This window comes from Exophiala viscosa (genome assembly GCF_022695815.1).
Source record: "Exophiala viscosa unplaced genomic scaffold EDD37scaffold_9, whole genome shotgun sequence".
NCBI lineage: Eukaryota > Fungi > Ascomycota > Eurotiomycetes > Chaetothyriales > Herpotrichiellaceae > Exophiala > Exophiala viscosa.
Genome location: NW_026944361.1, coordinates 585,426 through 604,491, shown reverse-complemented (window position 1 = coordinate 604,491; position 19,066 = coordinate 585,426). Strand labels below are relative to the sequence as shown.

General features: G+C 50.0%; 9 protein-coding genes across 9 annotated transcripts; 5 read left to right on the top strand and 4 right to left on the bottom strand.

Annotated features, from left to right (window-relative positions):
• Window positions 1-74: 74 nt before the first annotated feature.
• On the top strand, window positions 75-2,554 carry EDD37DRAFT_501251 (uncharacterized protein). Its single transcript, XM_062813485.1, has 2 exons — window positions 75-811; window positions 860-2,554. The coding sequence occupies exons 1-2, from the start codon at window positions 371-373 to the stop codon at window positions 2,276-2,278; spliced, it is 1,860 nt and encodes a 619-aa protein (XP_062667837.1). The 5' UTR covers window positions 75-370; the 3' UTR covers window positions 2,279-2,554.
• A 1,039-nt stretch (window positions 2,555-3,593) lies between these two features.
• On the top strand, window positions 3,594-5,677 carry EDD37DRAFT_636667 (3-phytase). The gene is made up of 2 exons (XM_062817000.1): window positions 3,594-4,722; window positions 4,775-5,677. Exons 1-2 carry the CDS (start codon window positions 3,818-3,820, stop codon window positions 5,547-5,549), a joined length of 1,680 nt encoding a protein of 559 aa, XP_062667836.1. The 5' UTR covers window positions 3,594-3,817; the 3' UTR covers window positions 5,550-5,677.
• Window positions 5,678-5,710: 33 nt separating this feature from the next.
• On the top strand, window positions 5,711-7,265 carry EDD37DRAFT_636666 (maleylacetate reductase). The gene has a single exon (XM_062816999.1). The coding sequence runs from the start codon at window positions 5,922-5,924 to the stop codon at window positions 7,173-7,175; it is 1,254 nt and encodes a 417-aa protein (XP_062667835.1). The 5' UTR covers window positions 5,711-5,921; the 3' UTR covers window positions 7,176-7,265.
• Window positions 7,266-8,771, bottom strand: EDD37DRAFT_636665 (glycosyl hydrolase). Its single transcript, XM_062816998.1, has one exon. The coding sequence runs from the start codon at window positions 8,724-8,726 to the stop codon at window positions 7,332-7,334; it is 1,395 nt and encodes a 464-aa protein (XP_062667834.1). The 5' UTR covers window positions 8,727-8,771; the 3' UTR covers window positions 7,266-7,331.
• A 590-nt stretch (window positions 8,772-9,361) lies between these two features.
• EDD37DRAFT_611444 (uncharacterized protein) lies at window positions 9,362-10,861 on the bottom strand (the record flags this gene model as incomplete). Its single annotated transcript, XM_062815286.1, has 5 exons — window positions 9,362-9,409; window positions 9,472-9,602; window positions 9,659-10,073; window positions 10,121-10,159; window positions 10,217-10,861. The coding sequence occupies 5 exons, from the start codon at window positions 10,859-10,861 to the stop codon at window positions 9,362-9,364; spliced, it is 1,278 nt and encodes a 425-aa protein (XP_062667833.1).
• Window positions 10,862-12,251: 1,390 nt separating this feature from the next.
• Window positions 12,252-13,799, top strand: EDD37DRAFT_501053 (uncharacterized protein). Its single transcript, XM_062813479.1, has 2 exons — window positions 12,252-13,465; window positions 13,518-13,799. The coding sequence occupies exons 1-2, from the start codon at window positions 12,551-12,553 to the stop codon at window positions 13,677-13,679; spliced, it is 1,077 nt and encodes a 358-aa protein (XP_062667832.1). The 5' UTR covers window positions 12,252-12,550; the 3' UTR covers window positions 13,680-13,799.
• A 422-nt stretch (window positions 13,800-14,221) lies between these two features.
• EDD37DRAFT_501055 (uncharacterized protein) lies at window positions 14,222-15,292 on the top strand. The gene has a single exon (XM_062813480.1). The coding sequence runs from the start codon at window positions 14,347-14,349 to the stop codon at window positions 15,004-15,006; it is 660 nt and encodes a 219-aa protein (XP_062667831.1). The 5' UTR covers window positions 14,222-14,346; the 3' UTR covers window positions 15,007-15,292.
• Window positions 15,293-15,646: 354 nt separating this feature from the next.
• On the bottom strand, window positions 15,647-17,334 carry EDD37DRAFT_636653 (uncharacterized protein). Its single transcript, XM_062816997.1, has 7 exons — window positions 16,474-17,334; window positions 16,383-16,410; window positions 16,264-16,332; window positions 16,171-16,211; window positions 16,090-16,121; window positions 15,876-16,045; window positions 15,647-15,828 (listed from the first exon to the last, which is right to left on the bottom strand). The coding sequence occupies exons 1-7, from the start codon at window positions 17,131-17,133 to the stop codon at window positions 15,773-15,775; spliced, it is 1,056 nt and encodes a 351-aa protein (XP_062667830.1). The 5' UTR covers window positions 17,134-17,334; the 3' UTR covers window positions 15,647-15,772.
• A 551-nt stretch (window positions 17,335-17,885) lies between these two features.
• EDD37DRAFT_611440 (uncharacterized protein) lies at window positions 17,886-18,502 on the bottom strand (the record flags this gene model as incomplete). Its single annotated transcript, XM_062815285.1, has 2 exons — window positions 17,886-18,106; window positions 18,160-18,502. 2 exons carry the CDS (start codon window positions 18,500-18,502, stop codon window positions 17,886-17,888), a joined length of 564 nt encoding a protein of 187 aa, XP_062667829.1.
• Between the last annotated feature and the right edge of the window lie 564 nt (window positions 18,503-19,066).

Here is a 19,066-nt window from a genome sequence, read left to right as displayed (position 1 = left end):
AGATTGTGCTAATAGAGCCCAAGCCTTGGTGTCGATGTCGGCATTGTCGAACGAATGCTGTCGCGCAGGACGATTGAAGAAGGTACCAGCGTTTTATCACTGCAGCGTGGGTGAAGCCCTGCGTCAGGATCAGGAGAAGGTGAGTCGTCGCGCACGTAGGGACTCTCGCGCAGGACTCTCGGCGTCGGGCGATGATGTCGTTTCACGACGCAGTACGTCCAACGCTCCGCGCGACGTCCCCCCCATCGCAGGCAGTGAGTGACTGCCTACCTTCTCGGCGTTGATCAAGTCTTCATTTCTTCTTTTGCCATCATCACAACTCTTCTTCCTACATACCTCCCCTTCTACGCCCAGCTTCTATCTTGCCACAATGTCTCTACCGGGACCTGCCGATGGTAACGAGTCCTCGAAATCCCCTCTCGCAACAGCTTCCACCAACTTGGTGCCGGCTGACAACCCGACCTCATCAAGCCCACTGGCCAACGATGAGAACCTCACTCTCCTTCCTTTCAAGTTCCGCATTGAACTCGGCATGATCCTGGTGGTTGATCATCAAAAGATAACCGATAATGCGGACTACCTTGGGTACATGTATGTTCACGATCCAGACTATGAGAGAATCAAGGAAGACTATGAAGAGGAAGACGAAGAAGGAGGCATTCCAATGTATCAGTCAATGGAAGAGACATGGGGCCAACGCAAAGTCCAATTCTTGCAAGGTATCATCGAATTGGAGGGGGGCCTTGACGTCTGTGTTGGTAACCGGTGCAAACATGGCTACAAGACATGGCACGTTTATCGGGACTACTCGGTAAGTCTATCCTTCTGCGACAGGCACGGACTGCTAACACCCTCGCAGATGGACTTCCCCAAAAAGTATGAGGACGACGAAGAGACCCTTAACATAAAGCGCATTCGTCTTCAGGAGCACGCGAACTTTGACGGCTGGGATCCCGAAGAGCTTCCTGCGCCTTTGTGGGTCGACTCCGTTGGTGTCAGCCTGGACTCCCCATACCTGGAATGTCCTAGCCGGGGAGAACAGGGGATCTGCAATAGGGGGTTGGATGAGGTCACAAAGTATCTCGGCGTCCTGGACGACAATTACGACAAACCATGGCAATGTCTTTCGATTGAGGAACACGGACGAGTACACGTGACTATCGGTCTACCTTCAAAGGATGGCTTCGCAGACATCCCACTATCTGTTCTTCAACACCTGGCTTATCTGGTCATCAAGTATGAAGACGTGATCCTGTTGTTCACTTCCCCGTGGCGGGCGGGATGGGAGAATACGAACTCTGAGGACGTGGGAAGCAATCGAGCTGGTATCGTGGAGAATGGCAATCATCTCTGCAGCAAGTTCTCTCTTGGTCCATTGGAAGATGTCAAACGCAAGATCTTTTCGAAGGACATGACACCGACAAAGCTGTTGAGGCTCCTGCATGCTTATCATTACTGGAATTACTGGGAGCAGCCAGATGAGGAAGTGAACTGGACAACTGACAAATTTGTCACTTTCGGCACCAAACAGGTCACATTCCGCCAGCTTCATGGCACTATGGATCAGATTCGGGATTGGGTTCGATTTGTCACGGCTCTCATGCGTCTTGCAGAGAGAAAAGCCATGGAACCGGTCCCAACCCCACCTGCCATCGACGTCTGTTCCAAGCGAGACTGGGGACTACGAGAAGGCAGCAAATACAATAACGTCTTCGGTACCAAGGACGAACGCATGGCAGAACTGCTGGACCTTCTGGAGTTCTCGGGCTGGGAGAAGTGGCACTGGATTGAGTACTGGAAGATCTCCAGATGCAACGTCAGTACGGAGTTCAAGGAATACAGAAACTGCCCTGGATGCGGTTTCTATGACCCCGCAGACCACAAACACTACTGGAGAAGACGGAATTACAATGGAAAGCGTGGTGACTCTGTGCCACCAGATGATCTGGACGGAAATCGACGCCCAAGAACACCTCTTCCAGACCCTCCAAACATCGACAGGGACACCGACGATGAAAGCGAGTACGACAGCGATGGGGAGCGCATCGATGATAACGACACAAACAGTGCTAAGTCGGTGAACATGAGCCCGGACAAGGACGGCAGTAAGTCACCAAAGCACGACGAGACCCATGTTCAGGAAGAAATTCCAACAGCCGAGGATGACCTCAAGGTGCAAGATGAAGAATTGACTGGACAGAAGAGAAAGCGCGAAGGGGAGGGCGATGCTACTGGTGTGACGGACATGCCACCAGCAAAATGTGCACGAGAGGCATGAATGCAAGATGGCGTTTCTCATTCGAATCTGTGAGAGAACTTCAACCAAGCAGCAAGATCATTCAATGAGCTGGAAGAGATTTCAGCCAGGAAATCCAGGTTGTGCTGCATCGAGAGTGTCCGAGTACCCTACATACTGACAAGCCACCAAGCCGTGGCAGCAGAGGTCCTGTGACTGCTTCTTTCACTAGGTTTTCATTCTCTCTAGCAATCGGGCTTGTTATTAGCTTTAGCAACAGAAAAAGAAAACAAAAACACGAAATCCCAATACTAAGCGTTCTAAGGTCGCTGAAATCCTAAATTGATAGTCCCAAGCTTGGAAAAGGCTTTTTTCTCCAATGGTACACCTTTATCAAATCGGGCCATTTATCGACACCACGTGCGATGGATGCTCTCAACGTCCCTCGCTCGGTTCATGACGAGCTTCGCTACCTTCACCGTGGGATCGCTCCAAGCCGGGTGATGCCCCGCAAGATCTTGAACCATTACCCTCTTTTAGTACCATGATGAGCCTTTTTCGGTGCTGCTCGAGGGTCGACATCGACTTGTCTCAGTTCTCAGACCCATGAGGCTCACGTGACAGTGCATACGCACTAGTCCTTTTCGGAGAAAAGTCCTTCGCCAGAAGGGTCTGAGCTCCAAAATAGATAAAGTAGGCTTCTTCTCGTTACTCGACTACGTATTTTTCGATCTCTCTTAATAGTTAATCTTTTCCTTTTCTTTAAGCGTATTTATATATATAAATTTAATAAAGACCTAAATAAAGAAGAAAAAAGTAAATAAATTGAGTTACTATTCGTTAAGATAAATAATACCTAAGTATTAAGTATTACGATCGGATATTCTTCGTACTTTAGCTTCTTAATTTAATAACTTTTTAGTTTTAGGGTCGATTTAGCTTGGATTTTAAATATTATATATATTTTATTTATATTTATATTATATTAAAAGCGTTAATAAAAATACTTAAAGCGTAGCTATATATCTCTAAAAAACTAAGATTTTTTTAAAAATTACGATTTTCTAAAGGTTATAGTATATAAGAAAAAATTCTCGTACTATAGTTTTAAATCGAGGTATAAAGTATTTAAGAAGAGCTCGATACTTTCGAAATTACTAATAAAATCGAGTATATTAAGGGTTAGTTAGAGCAATATTATAAGTTTCTATATCGATATCAAAAACTTTTGGGAGAGTATTGCCAAGTAAGCGCTAGTAAGCGCTAAGAACAGGGGTTTTGACGTATTGGAGCTCAGACTCGTTTGGCAAGAAATTCTGCTGAATTTTTTGATTGGCTCGCCAATCCTGCCATACCCAGTCTGAGAACTGAGACAAGACATCGACATGTCATTCGCAGGAGAGCTCGACCTGGCGAAGTTTGTTTTTTTCAAAAGCTTACCTAGCTCCATCGGGTCGTCATCAGACCTCAGGAACAGGAAGCTAGATTTTAAAAAGTACAAAGATACTGTGCACCGACCATGGATCGTCTGTCTTTCGGCCGTCCTTTACTCTCGACGACATCCTTCATTTCGGCGTCAGAATGCTGCTCCAATCCACCACCGTCCTAGCGTTTCTGACGGCTCTGGCAGCCTCATCGCCATACGCCCCCAATGTTCGGCACCGTCGGCAATCCTCCAACTCATCCTCTTCTACTAATTCTACTCTGATCACAGATCTGAGTATCATCCAGTCGTATTGGGGTCAGATCACACCTTATGCCGATAATGCAGAGAACTATTTTGGTGTGAATGCCACAGGGCTACCAAACGGATGCCAGGTCGAACAGGCGCATCTGCTTCAACGTCATGGTGCTCGTTTCCCAACCAGCAGCTTCGATGACGGAGTCAACGACGAAAACTTCGCCGCCAAAGTCTACAATTTTAGCAAGACCGTCAATTCCTCCGCCCAGTTCACAGGACCACTCACCTTCTTGAACACCTACCAGTATCAGATGGGAGAGAGCTATCTGGTCGGAAAAGGTGCGTCGCAATTGTTCCAAGCCGGAGTTACATTCTGGGAACGATATGGTCGCACTTTGTACAATGCCACTCCCGGACAAGTGGCGTACAACGCAACCTACTCGAATGGCACCGCCAGACCCAAGCCTGTGCTGCGAACCACCAGCCAGTCGCGAATGGAGAACACTGAAATCAATTGGGCTCTTGGGTTCTTTGGTCCATCGTTCTTGACTACACCAAACCCTACCTTGGCGAACGCGACCAGCCCTTTCAACGTGGTTATCATCCCAGAAGGTGGCACCGAAAACAACACCCTTGCCTCGTATGACAGCTGCTTGAACGATAACAACGACCCCGAAGGCTATCTGGGAGATCATGACTTGCTCTCCGAGTATGTGCCACTTTACCTTGCTAGTGCTACCCAGCGGATGGCTCAATACGTGCCTTCGGGATTCAACTGGACCGTCAATGACACATATGCTATGCAGTATGTTGAATGTCCCCAATCATCAAGTAGCAATCGCTAACCATCCTGATAGGAGCATCTGTGCGTACGAGTACAACTTCCTAGGACGTTCGGACTTCTGCACTCTGTTCACTGAGGAGGAGTGGCAAGGCTTCGAAAACACACTCGACATCGAATACTACTACGACTACTCATACGGCAACCCAACTGGTCGAGCTCAAGGTATCGGCTATCTTCAAGAACTGCTGGCAAGGCTGCAAAACGAATATATCACTGTCTCCAACTCCAGCGTCAACAGCAGTTTGACCAATAACTCGGCAGACTTCCCGCTCAATCAGCCATTCTACGCCGACCTCACACACGACGACATCATCATCTCTGTCCTGACTGCTGCTTCTCTCGACTATCTCCGAGACCCACCCAGCTTGACTCAATACCCACCGGATCCCAAACGCCACTTCATCCTCTCACACTTGACACCATTTGCCGGTCGTCTGGTCACGGAAGTGATTGGGTGCGGCTCTTCCAGCCCGCCTGTGCAGAGCTCGAGCCGCACGCTGTACTATCCTGGGCAATACGGCTACAAGGCTAGCAATGCCACTTACAAGTTCATCCGTATGCGATTGAACAACGGTATTTTACCCTTGTCGACCATCCGTGGAGGATACTGTGGTAGCCGAGCTGATGGCATGTGCCCGCTGAGTGCGTTCATTGAGAGTCAGCAATCGGCTTATGCCCAGAGCAACTACGACTATGTTTGCTTCGCCAACTACACCGTGTCCTTCCCTAACAACGGCACTGACTACGATGGCACCCTCTTCAGTGGCTCTGCTGCACGTCGATTCTAATCGACTCGACTTTCCGATTGATCCTCGGTCATGAAGAACCACATGTATATAGCAGGGGCTCGACAGTGTCAGCACACTCGTCACAAGCATAGAAAATGGTAATGATAATTAAGAGTGCCTCCCAACTACCCAAGAATTGTTCACTTGGTCGACTCGGACGAATTTCATTTGTATTCCGTAATCAAAACCATCAGTGATGTATCCAGCCTTGTCCAGCCTCGTGAGGGGATACAGAATGTCAGCATCTGCCGGGCCGCGGCTCTACGGCATGACGACAAGACGAGAGCATCATCTCTGGGGATGTAGAAAAGGTTCCACGGCAAGGCGACATCCTGATAGATTTGTCATCCCGGTTCTCAAGGTGATACACATATGTTGCACACACTACAACCAAGACCGCACATATTAGCACGACCTCCCATCTTCAAACCAACATTCACCCCTCGCCAACCCTCCCGCAGTATCAAGATGGAATCCTCCCTCCACCCACTGTCCGGCCTATACAAGCCCAACCAACTCAAAGGACTCTACTATGGCCCCGACGTCGTCAAATCACACCTCCTCTCCGTCCTCCCAACCTCAGAATCCAAAGCATTCATCATAACAGGAAGTTCTCTCGCCAGCAAGACCCCTCTCATCAAGGACCTCGAATCGCTCTTGTCGAAACACCACGCCGGCACATTCAGCAACATCAAGGAACACGCGCCCGTAGCCCAGCTTGACGAAGCAACAGACCAAGTCAAAAAGGACTCGACAATCGACACCATCATCTCCGTCGGCGGTGGCTCACCAATCGACTCCGCCAAAGCAATCTCCTACCGCGTCCACGAGACCTCAGACAAATGGCTTCTACACATCACCATCCCAACCACACTCTCCGCCGCCGAAGCCACAGCCATAGCAGGCTACACTAAATCAGACGGCGTCAAGACAGGCGTGTCAGACCCTAACATCTACCCAGCCTACATTTTCTACGACCCCAAGTTCGGCCTCCACACACCACCACACCTATTGCTATCCACAGGTCTACGCGCTCTCGATCACGCCGTGGAATCCCAGTACCACCCAACGACAACGTGGGTGCCCTGCCGCCTGGTCGCGCTCAGCGCCATCAGCGAACTATTCAAACTACTCCCGAAGTACAAATCTAACCCGAAGGACGAAGACACGATTACAGGTCTCTTCCTCGCCGCGTACGCCAGTCTAGGATTTCTGGGTCAGAACATGAAAGGCGGATTGGGCTTGTCGCATACTCTGGGATATGCGTTGGGCTCACCGTACGGCATCCCGCATGGAATCACCTCGTGCATGACGTTGGGACATGTGGTCAAGTTGAAGGCCAAGCAGGACAATGCAAACGCTGAGGAAATCGCAAAGATCCTGCCTTATATTGGCGAGAAGAGGACCGGGGATGATCTCAAGGATAGTGAGCTTGTAGGCGACAAGATTCTGGGACTTGTGAAGGATTTGGGACTGAAGACGACGTTGACCGAGAAGGGCGTGGGCAAGGACCAGGTCGATATCATTTGCAAGAGAGCGACGGGCGGGTTGGTGCCGGCGAAAGACGATGGGCCGGATGATGGGACGAAGAAGGCGCTGAAGGAGTTGGTAGAGGGATTGTACTGAGCAAAATCATCAAATGGCGACTGCGCGGGAAGCCTTCGGCCAGGTAGTTGTTACTGGCAGCATCTGCCTTGAAAAGTAGTGGCTAGATATGCTGCGTCGAACATTTTACCATTAATCCGCTATCAGCTTCTACTATTCTGCTATTTTATTGGGGTTTCACGACCATGTAGTCTGCCACGTACTTGAGTACGTCGGCCACCACGCTCCCCACGACGCTGAAGCTGTGGGCAAGCCTTGCAACACTGTGGAGGTCGACCCTCCTACGGCGCCACTACTACTTACGCCAGCCGAACTAGAACTCCCTCCTGTGGAACTCAAAGTTGCACTCGAACCCGACCCTGTCTGTCCACTCGGCACAGCGTAAGGCCCAATCCCAGGTCTCGGAAAGTTCGGCGTCCCATCGCTGTTCCACGTAAACTGCTGCGTACGTATCGTCCTCGCCGACCATCCAGTCAAGTAGTCATGCATACCATGGTACACGAGCCAATCCTGCGTCCCATCCGGACTGGTGGTGAAACTCGCATGACCCACACCGTACACTTCTGCATCTGGATTCTGGTAGAACACACAACCAGCAGTGTATTTCTGCCAGGAACTCGGGTCCATCGGATCGTCACCCACAAGCTCAAGCTGGCCAAGACAGTAATTTCGATTATCGCTACGGGCGGCAGAGTATATGATGAACTGCTGTCCCGTGATCGGATTGACGAGCTGCTCTGGTCCTTCGTTGGAGGACAGCCGAACGTTGACGGTACGATTGTACGGCGTTTTCTCCCAGGGTTGATCAGGTCGGGAGATCACCGCGCGCTCGCTAAGAGGCGAGGAGACTGTCCAGGGGTCCGACATCTTCGATATGCAAAGCATGCTTGGCCACGAAATGTACTGTGCTTCCCAGCATGAGTAGACATGGTACAATCCCGTTGAGTGGTTGAAGTATGTTCCGTCAATGGCGAATTGGTCGTACGTGTCGAGCTCGGACTTGATATTGTAATCCGACTCCCAGGGATCGGAAGTGCTCGATTCGAGGACGAACATCCGGTGGTTTACTGCCGGACAGGTGAAGTCGCAGAGCATGTCTTGGTTGGGAGACGGCGAGTCGGCGTCGACGTCCGCGGTGAAGATCACATACCACAGCCCATTGATCTGATGGAGCTCAGGAGCCCATAGGTCGTAGCTATACGAAGTGTTGACAGGTGGTGAGAAGGCGAGTTTGACGTCGGCATTGTTCCAGTCTGTGAGGACGCTGCTGCGGAGAATGGTAATGTTGTCGTTGGTCGAATATGTCATGTAGTAGTAGTCCTCATGACGAGTGACCCAGGGGTCAGCTCCGACGCCATTCAAGATGGGATTTGTATATGTCGGCGGACCGGCGGTCGATGTGGTCGTCTGCCCGAAGCTGAGGGAGGTGAAGAGCAAAACGCTCGTCAGTGTGATGTAGCGATTCATGACGTCTGAGGGCACCGTGTGGGTGTAGAGAAGGAGGAAGGCTACGACAAGCACAAAGGAAAAGATCGTGAGGACCTGCAACAGGCCATGTGATGTGTGCTGCATTATGGTAGCATTGGTCCTCACCGTGGATGCGGAGTAAATATGCAGTGGTACTCGTATTGTAGCACTGTTCATGACGATCAGTATGGGGAAGATGCTTGCTCTGATCTCATTGTGCAGATTTCCATTGCGGAGAATGCAGTGCCCAAGTCCGTGGCCGGAGTTGAGTCAAAGCGCTGAACAAGCCCATGTAACAGACCTTTTTGGTATTTCTCAGATTTGATATTGATGTTTTCTTCACGGTATATTTAATTCGTTCGGCAGATTGACATTTGCAACATACAAAGGTCGAGTTGCTCGGCTTAGTGGGTCGGTGGGTATACTATCGTCGGTCACTATTCTTCATTCCCTAATCTCCTCCGCTTGCAAATATAATGATTATGCTAGATCACATTAACCCGGCGTGACCCAAGTGTCTTTCTCAGGACATTTCCTGCCTCTGCTGACTCTCTAGATAAGTATGTACTTCCAGCCGATATGTTGGCTAATCCATTCAGCAGAACCGAATCTCAAACGTTGATGAGAGTCCTGAAACAGCAGTCTAAGCCTGCACCGTGAGACTTGCTTCATAGTCGAAATATCCCCCGGTCACAAAAACCGATGGACAATCGGACAATTATTCACGATCCCAGCGTCGCTCAACGGTGTCCCATCCTGTCAAAGTCAGAAAGCTGTGTCGGTGAACGCTGGGACAATGCAAAAGACTCATGCTTCAATGGCACAGGTTTTCGCTGGAAAGGATACTTACAGGGTTCGTCACATAGCCAGCAGCTGCCATACCCAGCACCTCAAACTCACCCGTCAATCGTGTCCGAATACCATTTTCAATGCTATAATTCGTCCATGCAAACAGGTTGAAGTCCCATAGAGGCGAATAATCTGTCATGGCGGTCAGAACGGGAGGTTCACCGTCGATCTTGGGGGTGACAGCTTACCGTAAGCTACTGACGGAATAGCTCCAAGGATATTCAATGGGTTACCATCCCCAAGGATAGCACTACTCAAACCCTGTCGCCATCGATGATGTGTCTCGTTGTTGGGTGCACCTGGCGGCAAATCCCGGTTGGCGTACCCGTTCGTGTTCACAAAGAACCGCTCAATACCGCTGAACAGGGCATCGTCATCGCCGGTTTTGACCGCAGCAAGACGAGGAGCATAGGTCCCGCCGTCCAAGGTGGCAGGTAACGGATCCGATCCATCTGCAATCAAATACAGCACGGATTTGGAGAATGAAAACCCGCGGATGGTAGCAAGCGTCACAACTTCATCACGCGGGCAGATTGAGAGGACCTGATCGTGAACTTTGCTGCGAAATTCCGTGAGACGATCGGCAGGGATGCCGTCGCAGAACTATCAATTCTTAGCAACAATGGAAGCCTTTCAAGTAGGTGACTTACTTGATTCAGATAGTCCTCATCCACATCTCCCGCAATGATCTGTCCCAATTTTCAGTCCCTCGGTCTCTTAAACAGTACTTGGCTTGGACGGCTTACCGGTGCATTCCAAACTTCGTAACCCGCATTTGTAATCTGGATGAGCGGTGTATAGTTACTGTCACCAACGCTTCCAGGTTGTACAAACTTGGGTGGAAATGGAGACGAATCGCCAGGTACGATTGATCTCACTGGCGAGAACTCGACCATTCCTTGTCGTCCACAGACTGTGTTGTTGACAATTTCGAGCTGTTCAGCAGCTTTTATTCCTCCACTGGTTAGTCCTTGAGCTGCAAATCGGAGTTTGGGGGCAAAATTGAGGCCGAGTTGTTTTCCGTTGCCTTCGTCCGATGTATCTGTGACGATCCACCAGTAAGTCGTGTTCGCCGCTGATAGACCCTTGTATAATGGCATCGTGAAGTTTGGGTTGACTCCATAGTTCACGTGGCCGTTTCGAAGAAGATCCACAGGTCCAATAAGTTCATGCTTCTCGTATGAAGCGAAGGGCCCTTGATATCCAGCTTGGACTGCGGTGGCGAAGGATGGATCAGCGATATCGATGGTAGGGTCATCAAAGCCAGATGATGGATCTGAATCGAATTCTGAGGGCAGATCTTGACGGCCACGGAGACTGTGTCCTGCCAGAGGACTGGCGAAACAGAGTGCGGCTTCAGCGAGAAGGATCGCGAGTACCTGAAGCTTCATCTTTGCAGTGACCACCAAACTGACCTGTTCTCTCGCAGAATGCTAATCATTCTCTGTCCCGTCTTTTATATGTTGGAATTCGTGGCTGGCCAAACGGACGGAAATAATCCAAAATTGCCGTTACAAGAATGAGTTCGTCTTTTGCTTTTATGGCTTGATTCGAACAGTGTCATTCGCCAAAACTTCGTTGCTAGAAGTGAAGATCCCCTTGTCGAATGTTGGCGGAGGTCATGATGATGGAACCAGGCTCTGGGTGCTGCTGACCTTCTCAAGAGTGGTAAACAATAGTTACTTGATCCGGTAATACGATCTTTACGGGAGGCCTTATAAAAGCCTACGTGATACTGTAAACATCGAGTAGGTGTAAAAGTAAGTTCGCCTTTGACTTATAGTGGAGGTTCCTGATGATGGAATCAGGCTCTGGGTGCTGCTGACTTCCTCAAGATTGGCAAACAAAATTTGGTTAACCCGGCTGGCATTATGATGATGGTCAGGGTCCTCCGCGGGTGACCGGTTTCTTTGGTAAGATGGCTTATCGGCGTACTGCAGTCTTGTTGACTGATCGTTTTCATACGATACTGAGGCGCAATAGCAGGATCAAACCACGGCGCGACGAAACATTTTAATGAGAGTTCTCTAGATTGACGACGATCAGTATGGGAAAGGAAGCTGCTTGCTCTGATCTCATCGTGCAGATCTCAATTGCGGAGCATGGAGAGGCCAAGTCCATAGCGGGAGTCAAAGCGTTGGACAAGAAATCATAACAAACCTCCTTTTCTCTCTTTCAACCTCTCACCAATGTTTTGCCCTCCTGTATGGCAATCAATTTGCATGAGCTGCTTGCGGAGAAGAAGACAAATACTTGTCCATGATTGTCCTTCCTAGAGCTGGTCGGCCTCAACATCATGGGTTCGCTCTCCCGAGCTACTTTTCCACATAAAATGTGTGTTCCACGGGAGATGGGATGGTTTGTTCCATCAGCGGGTTTACTGTTTGTGGACATCCGATGGTTTGATTGAGCAAACCATGACAAAGATACTGTCCAACATATGGACCGCAAACATGCACCGTCCTCATAATAAGCTGACATGAATGATCATCTTTCTCTCTCCCACAACATTTTCAGCCTCTTGAGCGTTCCAGCAAGCCATCTTTCCTCACCCTTTTGACACTGACACGATGTAAGAACGATGTGGCTCGGAAAGCTCATACAGTTTCCATCACCTGATCTCTCGTCGTGCTGGTTCGCTACAGCAGCCTGCGATGGAGTGCGTTGACGCAGTCGCAATGCCAGACGTGGCAAAGACTCAATAGGAAAATGCTACATGTGAGCATCGGCTTGAACAATAACAAAAAGCAACGTCTCCCTTGAGTCTACAAGGATATCACAGCTCCACCAGCCGAATGAAAATGGCACTATCACATGCCGGGTGAAGTCGCAGGAGACGAAGTGACACCTTCGCTGCCTCCAACTTATTGCAAGTCACTGCAAGCACAAACCGACGGTCTGACGGAGTGACAGTATCACTGCCTGGATCACCCTCACTCGCTGCCTGCGGCTCATTTATATACATCATGTTCACATTCTTCCACTCTTGTCCGGAAATTGTATCAGATCTTTGCGTTCAATCCCATCTGTTGCCTTCACCTTGACCAACACGTTTTGGTTACCTTTCAAGAGCCCCGAGGATGGCCACATCCAATAACTCGCTGGTCGTACAAACTGACGGCGGTCAGATCACCAATGCGAACAGACAAGGGCGACGATCTCGGGTACGACAACTCAAATGCGGACATTCCAGCTGCGGCAAGTACGGGCACAGCACAGACCAATGCTGGGTTGCGCATCCTGACCTTCGACCTCACAAGGGTGACAAAGAAGGAGGAAGATTAGTTCGAGGTCATACTTCTGGTCAGCATACCGCAAAAGCCAGTTCGTCAACTCCATTTCGATTTCTCGACCTTCCGGCAGAGATACGATACCGAATCTATGAGGCAGTCCACGGACATGGTCATGCTCTGATCTTCAAGAAGCACGGCCTTTACCCGACAGAATGGCATGAGGGTTGGAAGGATATGTCAAACCTCTATTTTGTCTCAAAGAAAGTCTACGCGGAGACAGCCTTTATTCGAGAGACTACCAATGCGTTCAATGGTCATATGCGCGTCGAGATCCGGCCATTCGGTGTCAACCTATACGCAAACGACGGCGCTCTGGTACGCGAGGTTACTAAAATGACGTTTTTCGGCTATAACAGCTACAACATGTTCGCAACCACATTTGACAGACGTGAATGGAACGAAATTGGTTGGTTCCCGAACGTCAAAGAAATTCATGTGGAGTGGTCGATGCTTCAGTACAAATACAAAACAGGTTCCAACAATACCTACAGCAAGGGGTGGAGGCACCTGTGGCAGCCAGGCACAATGAAAGCCTTCTACGCCGGCGAGCAGGACTACGACTTGTCGTGGTACACACCATTCGAGCGACTCAAGTTGAATCATCTTCTTTGGCTTCTGAAGGTGCGCAGATATCATTGCAAGCTCTTTGTCACCATCATGCAACCGTGGCTTGACAATGATCGGAAGCCTGTCTTTATCAAAGTAAGTGTCGACAGCCTGTCGATCTGAATGTCTTCGCTAATCATGTGCATAGGAGATCAAGTACAGCATTGGAAGAGGAGGTCTCAAGTCCGTCCTCTATCGACGTGCGTACCATGCGCCTCCGTACCGTGCCCCAGCCTATAGGGATCCAAGACTTCCAAGACTGCCCTCAGCTTGGTATTATCAGGAGGACGGAGGTGAAGTTGCGGGCTAAGTCAGTGGAGACTGCAGCTGAGAACGTTCGTCAAAATCCAAAACCTTTCCGACATATGGATATGGCAGTCTCCACCAATAGCAGAGACCTGCCCACAAGAGGCACAATACCAGAGGCAGTGTCAAGCAGAGCCAAATGGAAGGAAAGTACTGCGAGTCGGAGGCAAATGACACCTCTTTTGGCTTGCCAGTAATCACAGACGTGCTGGACAAGAGTCGGGCTGTTCAATGTAGTGATAGTCAATATCCTTTTTTCACATCAACTGCCCTCCGCATCTCCTGCACAAACCGAGGGCCTGCCGGAGTGACAGTATCACTGCCTTGTTCGCCCTCACTCGCTGCATGCGGCTTATTCACATACGTCAAACAGTGCCTGGAACCCTGCACCAAACTCTTCATAGAGCAGGCCGATCTCATCAGCGATTCTTTTCTTGCCACGACGCCAAAGGTTTCTCCTACTTCTCAGCCAGTTCTCGAAGACTCAGGGGTCCAATACCTCGACTTAGCATACTTCAATCGTTCGTCCAAGATTATCTGAGGCACCGGCGGAGGCTCTAATCATCAACCATCGACCATCAAAGAGTAGGCCGAAAAACTCCGGCTTCGTTGGCGATCTTGCTCCGAGGCTCACGACTTCGACCTTGTATCGTTCTTCCAGTACCAAGAAGATGGCCTCGTCAAACAACACAACAGGCTTGATCGGATATGGCTATCGAGGCGAGTTGAGCAGACGCACACGACGAGGACAAGGACACCGAGTCAGATGCTCACACCCGGGTTGCGGCAGATATGGACACACCTCCGATCGATGCTGGATCGCGCATCCTGAGCTTCGACCTGAAAATGTTCGCCACGCTGGTGAAAAAGCCGGTCGAGGTCATGTTCTTGGAGATCAGACTGCGAAGGACGTTTCACCTACTCCGTTTCGATTTCTCGCCCTCCCATCAGAGATACAGAATCGAATCTTCGAAGAGGTTTACAAACAAGGACACGTGCTTACAATCAAGAAACTCATGCCACCCTTTGGACCTACAACGCTTTACCATCATATGAACTTGCCAAAGCTCCACCTTGCGTCTAAGAAGGTGTACGAGGATTCACGCTTCGCATGGGAGACAGCTTCCAATGGTCATCATCTCCGCGTCGACTTCTGGCTCATTCATGACATTTACCCAACCCCAAACAACGACCATCTGCGTTCCAAGATCACCAAAATGACCTTCTTCGGTTACAGTCCTCGCGACATGCACTGTACCAATTTCGAAAGAATTGAATGGGACAACATCGAGACAGCCTTTCCAAACCTCGAGGAGATCCATGTGGAATGAACTTGCACTCGATTCAAGTATGAGAGATGGTCCAACAAAGTGTGCACTCAAGAGTGGATGGAGAAGGAGCAATTTGGCGACACAGCCTTCTTGCCCGCCCCAGGCGCCATTTATGAACAGATGGACTTCTCAGACCAGTGCCACGCTTGAAGTTGTGGTACCTGTTCAACCGCGTGAATGCGGGTGACCGGCAGTGCAAAGTCTTTGTCACCTCTACACTGCAGTGGCTGGATCACAAGCGCAAGCCTGTCTTTTTCCAGGTGAGTTCTATCGGCGTGCGGTTTTCGACGTTGTGACTAATATCGCCATAGGAAGTCAAGTTTCTCGTCGAGGACGGCGAACAATTCTCGGCACCCCAAATTGTCTCTCATCGTTCTTTCCAACCACACTCAAAGAGTGTTGAGTCGTTGATTGAATGAGGGACAGCAAGCGATTGTCCGGTCTTTCATTGAGCACCGATCGGTAATGGTGTCACGGTTGTTCCAGCCCGTTGCTGCTCGAGCTGTGCGAGCTTGAATACAGCACTACCCTGCATCTGGTATTGGTCGTCTCAGCCACGGACGAAGATCTGGCCAGAAGGATTGACACAGCAAGGAAATTGCAGGCATTCATTGGTGAAGGAAAACTACTGCGAGCTGAAAGGAAGGAGAGCAAGTTTGGGTTTTTTTACTCTTTCAGACGTGCTGGACGATGATCAGGATAATCCTCATAGTAATAGTCAAGTCTTCTTTTCATATCAGAGTCCATTCGCCATTCCCTGCCCACATCACAAGGATGCTTTAATCTTCTCATCCAGCGGCTTAATCTCGACCATCAACTTGCCTGCGCCCTGTTAGCTCAACCATGCCCATCACAGTTGAGTCGCTTACCAGTATTGACACCATCATACAGATCTCTCAGCGCATACTCTGCCTTCTCCAGCCCACCCTTCACTATCGTCTCTTTCCTCTTGATCTTGCCTTCTGATAGCCACTGCGCCAAATCTTTCAGTGCTCGCGGATACTCCTTTGCGTAGTCGAACACGATGAATCCTTCCATGCTATTCTGGTCAGCTCCGAAGGTGCAGCTGCGGAAAGTACTTACCGAATCCGCATCGATACTATCATCAAGTAATTCTACATGCTGTCAGCGGCCGCCATCCAGACTCATTGGGTCCATTCATACCTTTGGCCCCTGCGGATTAGACGTGTTATACTGGCTGATGCCTGGCTTGATGTCAGCACCACCCCTCGCCTTTGCCAACCCTGCCAAACGTACCACCACACATAACGAACCGGGCATGCGCCTTCGCCCTGCTCAGCGCCATATCCAGAATCTCACCACCAACTGCAACAAGGTCAGCCCGATACTTACCACGACCATCCGGCCTGACAAACCGTTATCAAAGTAAACGTCAATCAAATCCTGCTTCTTGTCAGTCCTCTCTTCTCCCAGCACTTCATGCCCCCAGGGCGGCCAATGACTCACCTTCGTCGCGGCCCGAAACTTCTTCCCAAACTCCTTATCCTTGTAATTCAACGCCTCATCAAACCCCAACTCCTCCGTAAGCCATCGACACTTATCATCGCTCCCGGCAATACCCAACACAGTAGCACCCTTCAATTTCGCAATCTGCCCGACCACACTACCCGTCGCGCCAGCCGCGCCCGAAACAACGACAAAGTCACCAGCTTTGACTTTCCCGACGTCCGTAATGCCAAAATACGCCGTCAACCCAGTCATGCCCAGCACACTCAGCGCATCAATCAGCCTCGCGCCCCTAGGAAGCTCGATCTTCTCCAATTCCTTTCCCTTACAAACCTTGAGTTCCGTCCAGCCCACCGTTCCCTGAGCATAACTTCCCTTTGGGAACTTAGGGTCTTTACTCGTGAGGACAACACCGACAGCATATCCGCGCATGACCTCGCCGATTTTTACGGGAGGGACGTACGATCTGGTGTCGTTCAACCAGCCTCGCATCGCCGGGTCGATGGACAGATAATTTGGCTGGAAGAGAATTTCGCCGTCTTTGAGACTGTCGGCTGATGGAGCGGCGTTGGTGGATATCAACCTGAATGTCTCGCCGGGGATGACATTATCTTTGGGCCGTTTGGCGAGGACGACGGTCTTGTATGTGCTGGCCGCCATGTTGATTATCTTACGACTGGACGCGCTGTTATTCAGCCAGGAATGAAGCGACTATGGGCTGATGGACTCGCTTCTTGAGGAGAGAGCAATCAGTTGAGACAAATGAATGGCCTAGGCATCTTCATGGATTACTGAAACCTTGTGGATGCAACATCACATGTACTTAGTTACGAAGCATAAGCATAAGGTTCAGGCATTTTACCTCGGTCTGATCTGTATTGAGATAAGATTAGATGGTGGATTGATGGCCGCTTTACGCGATCACGACGCCGCTTTCCTTTCCTGCGCTTCATCTTTGGGCAACGATCACCTTGATCTCTTCTGGTCTTTTCACACAGTGACGCGCCATTCTTGTTCGCTCTTCATGCAGCTGCCAGGATGATCCGAGCGGAGAACAGACACGTTCTTTCCAACGTATTTGGTACCGCTGGCTCGCATATTCAGACATCCCGACCCGACAGAACGCGTTTCTGTGCTCCCAGCAAAGTAGCACAAATATCGGACATCGGTATATGTAGCCGTGTTAAGGATAGCATGATTGGAGTAGCTGTCTTTGACAAGTCTTCCGTGGTCGGAACGTGTTTGTATGACAGAAAGTTTTGGTTATTATTGTTACACAATATTAATATCTTTTGGAATGCACCCGCTTGTCCGGAACAATGCAACGCTTGCTATACACGAAAACCAAATGCAGGAAACCAGTTGATCGCTTCAAACACCACCCGCTCAACCGAAATATTGTTACACGGCTTCTAGACGGCCACCGGAAGCAGCTCGACCTTGGAACAGGAGTTGGGAATGCTGACATTGGCAGTGAAGCCAGCAATGTTGAACAATTGAGGTGAAGTCAACCACCAATCGCAAGCCAACCATCCACCAATGCTGCCGTTGTATTGGAGACCGGAAGAGTTGAAGAAGAAGCCTTCGTAGCTGACAGGATCGGCAGCGATGCTGATAGTAGCTTCGGACCATGCTAATACCACAGTTAGTCAAAACGTTCTTGCATACAGGACTGTCCAGTCTCACCTTGGTAGTAGTTTCCAGTGGACTCCACAATGGCAAGAGGCCATGGTCCGATGTTGTTGTCCGGGTACGTGAACAGCTGCTGGGTGCCGTTCAAATAGCCAATCATAGCATCGGTCTTGTTGGCGATCAAGGCGGCATCTCCGAGACCAGCACCGGTGTGGTAAGAGAAGATGTACATGCCATCCTTGTCGCTGCCGGTGTCCTTGTGGTCGCCATTGACAACCTTGGTTTGAAGGTAGTATTGGGCGGGTACAGTGGTGGCTCTGCTTTCAAGGATGGGCGAGGCGGACGAGATGGCGAAGAGGGAGAGGGCAGCGGCGCTGACTGCTGTGGTGAAATGCATTTTGATGGTAGCTTTGAGAGTAAGTTTTAGCTGTGTGTAGATACTCGTTGTAGGAGAGTGGTGAGGGTTGTGTATGGTTTATTAGAGGTGAAGCTTTGTGATTTTGGAAAATGTAGAATGGGGATATCCAACGGCAAGAGCGAGAGAAGAGGTTCTTTTATGTCAACGACGATCCTACCTGTCGAAGCCATCAGGCCATCATCGCTCAAGTGGAAAGTGGCCACCGAGGCAATTCGCATTGAGTAGTACAAAGGGACAAATACCTTGGGAGTGAATTTTGTGGGGAACGGAAGCAGCAAAGGGTGACAGTGAGGGGTGGCAAGCGACGAGGTTTTTGGCTGCTGATGCCATGATGCGGTTAGCTGCCGTCTTACCGTCTTGTCTAGCTGGAAGCACAGACCAATTATACTGCAGCACATGATGGTAGACGTGCGTCAAGTCTTTCTGTCTTTATCGAGTCGGGTAGAGATCTTTAAGACATTGATGACCAACTCCTACAGGTACCCGCTGCCCCAGCCTCTACACCAAGCTGAACTGGGTACCTTGCTTGAGGATCAAGCAGAG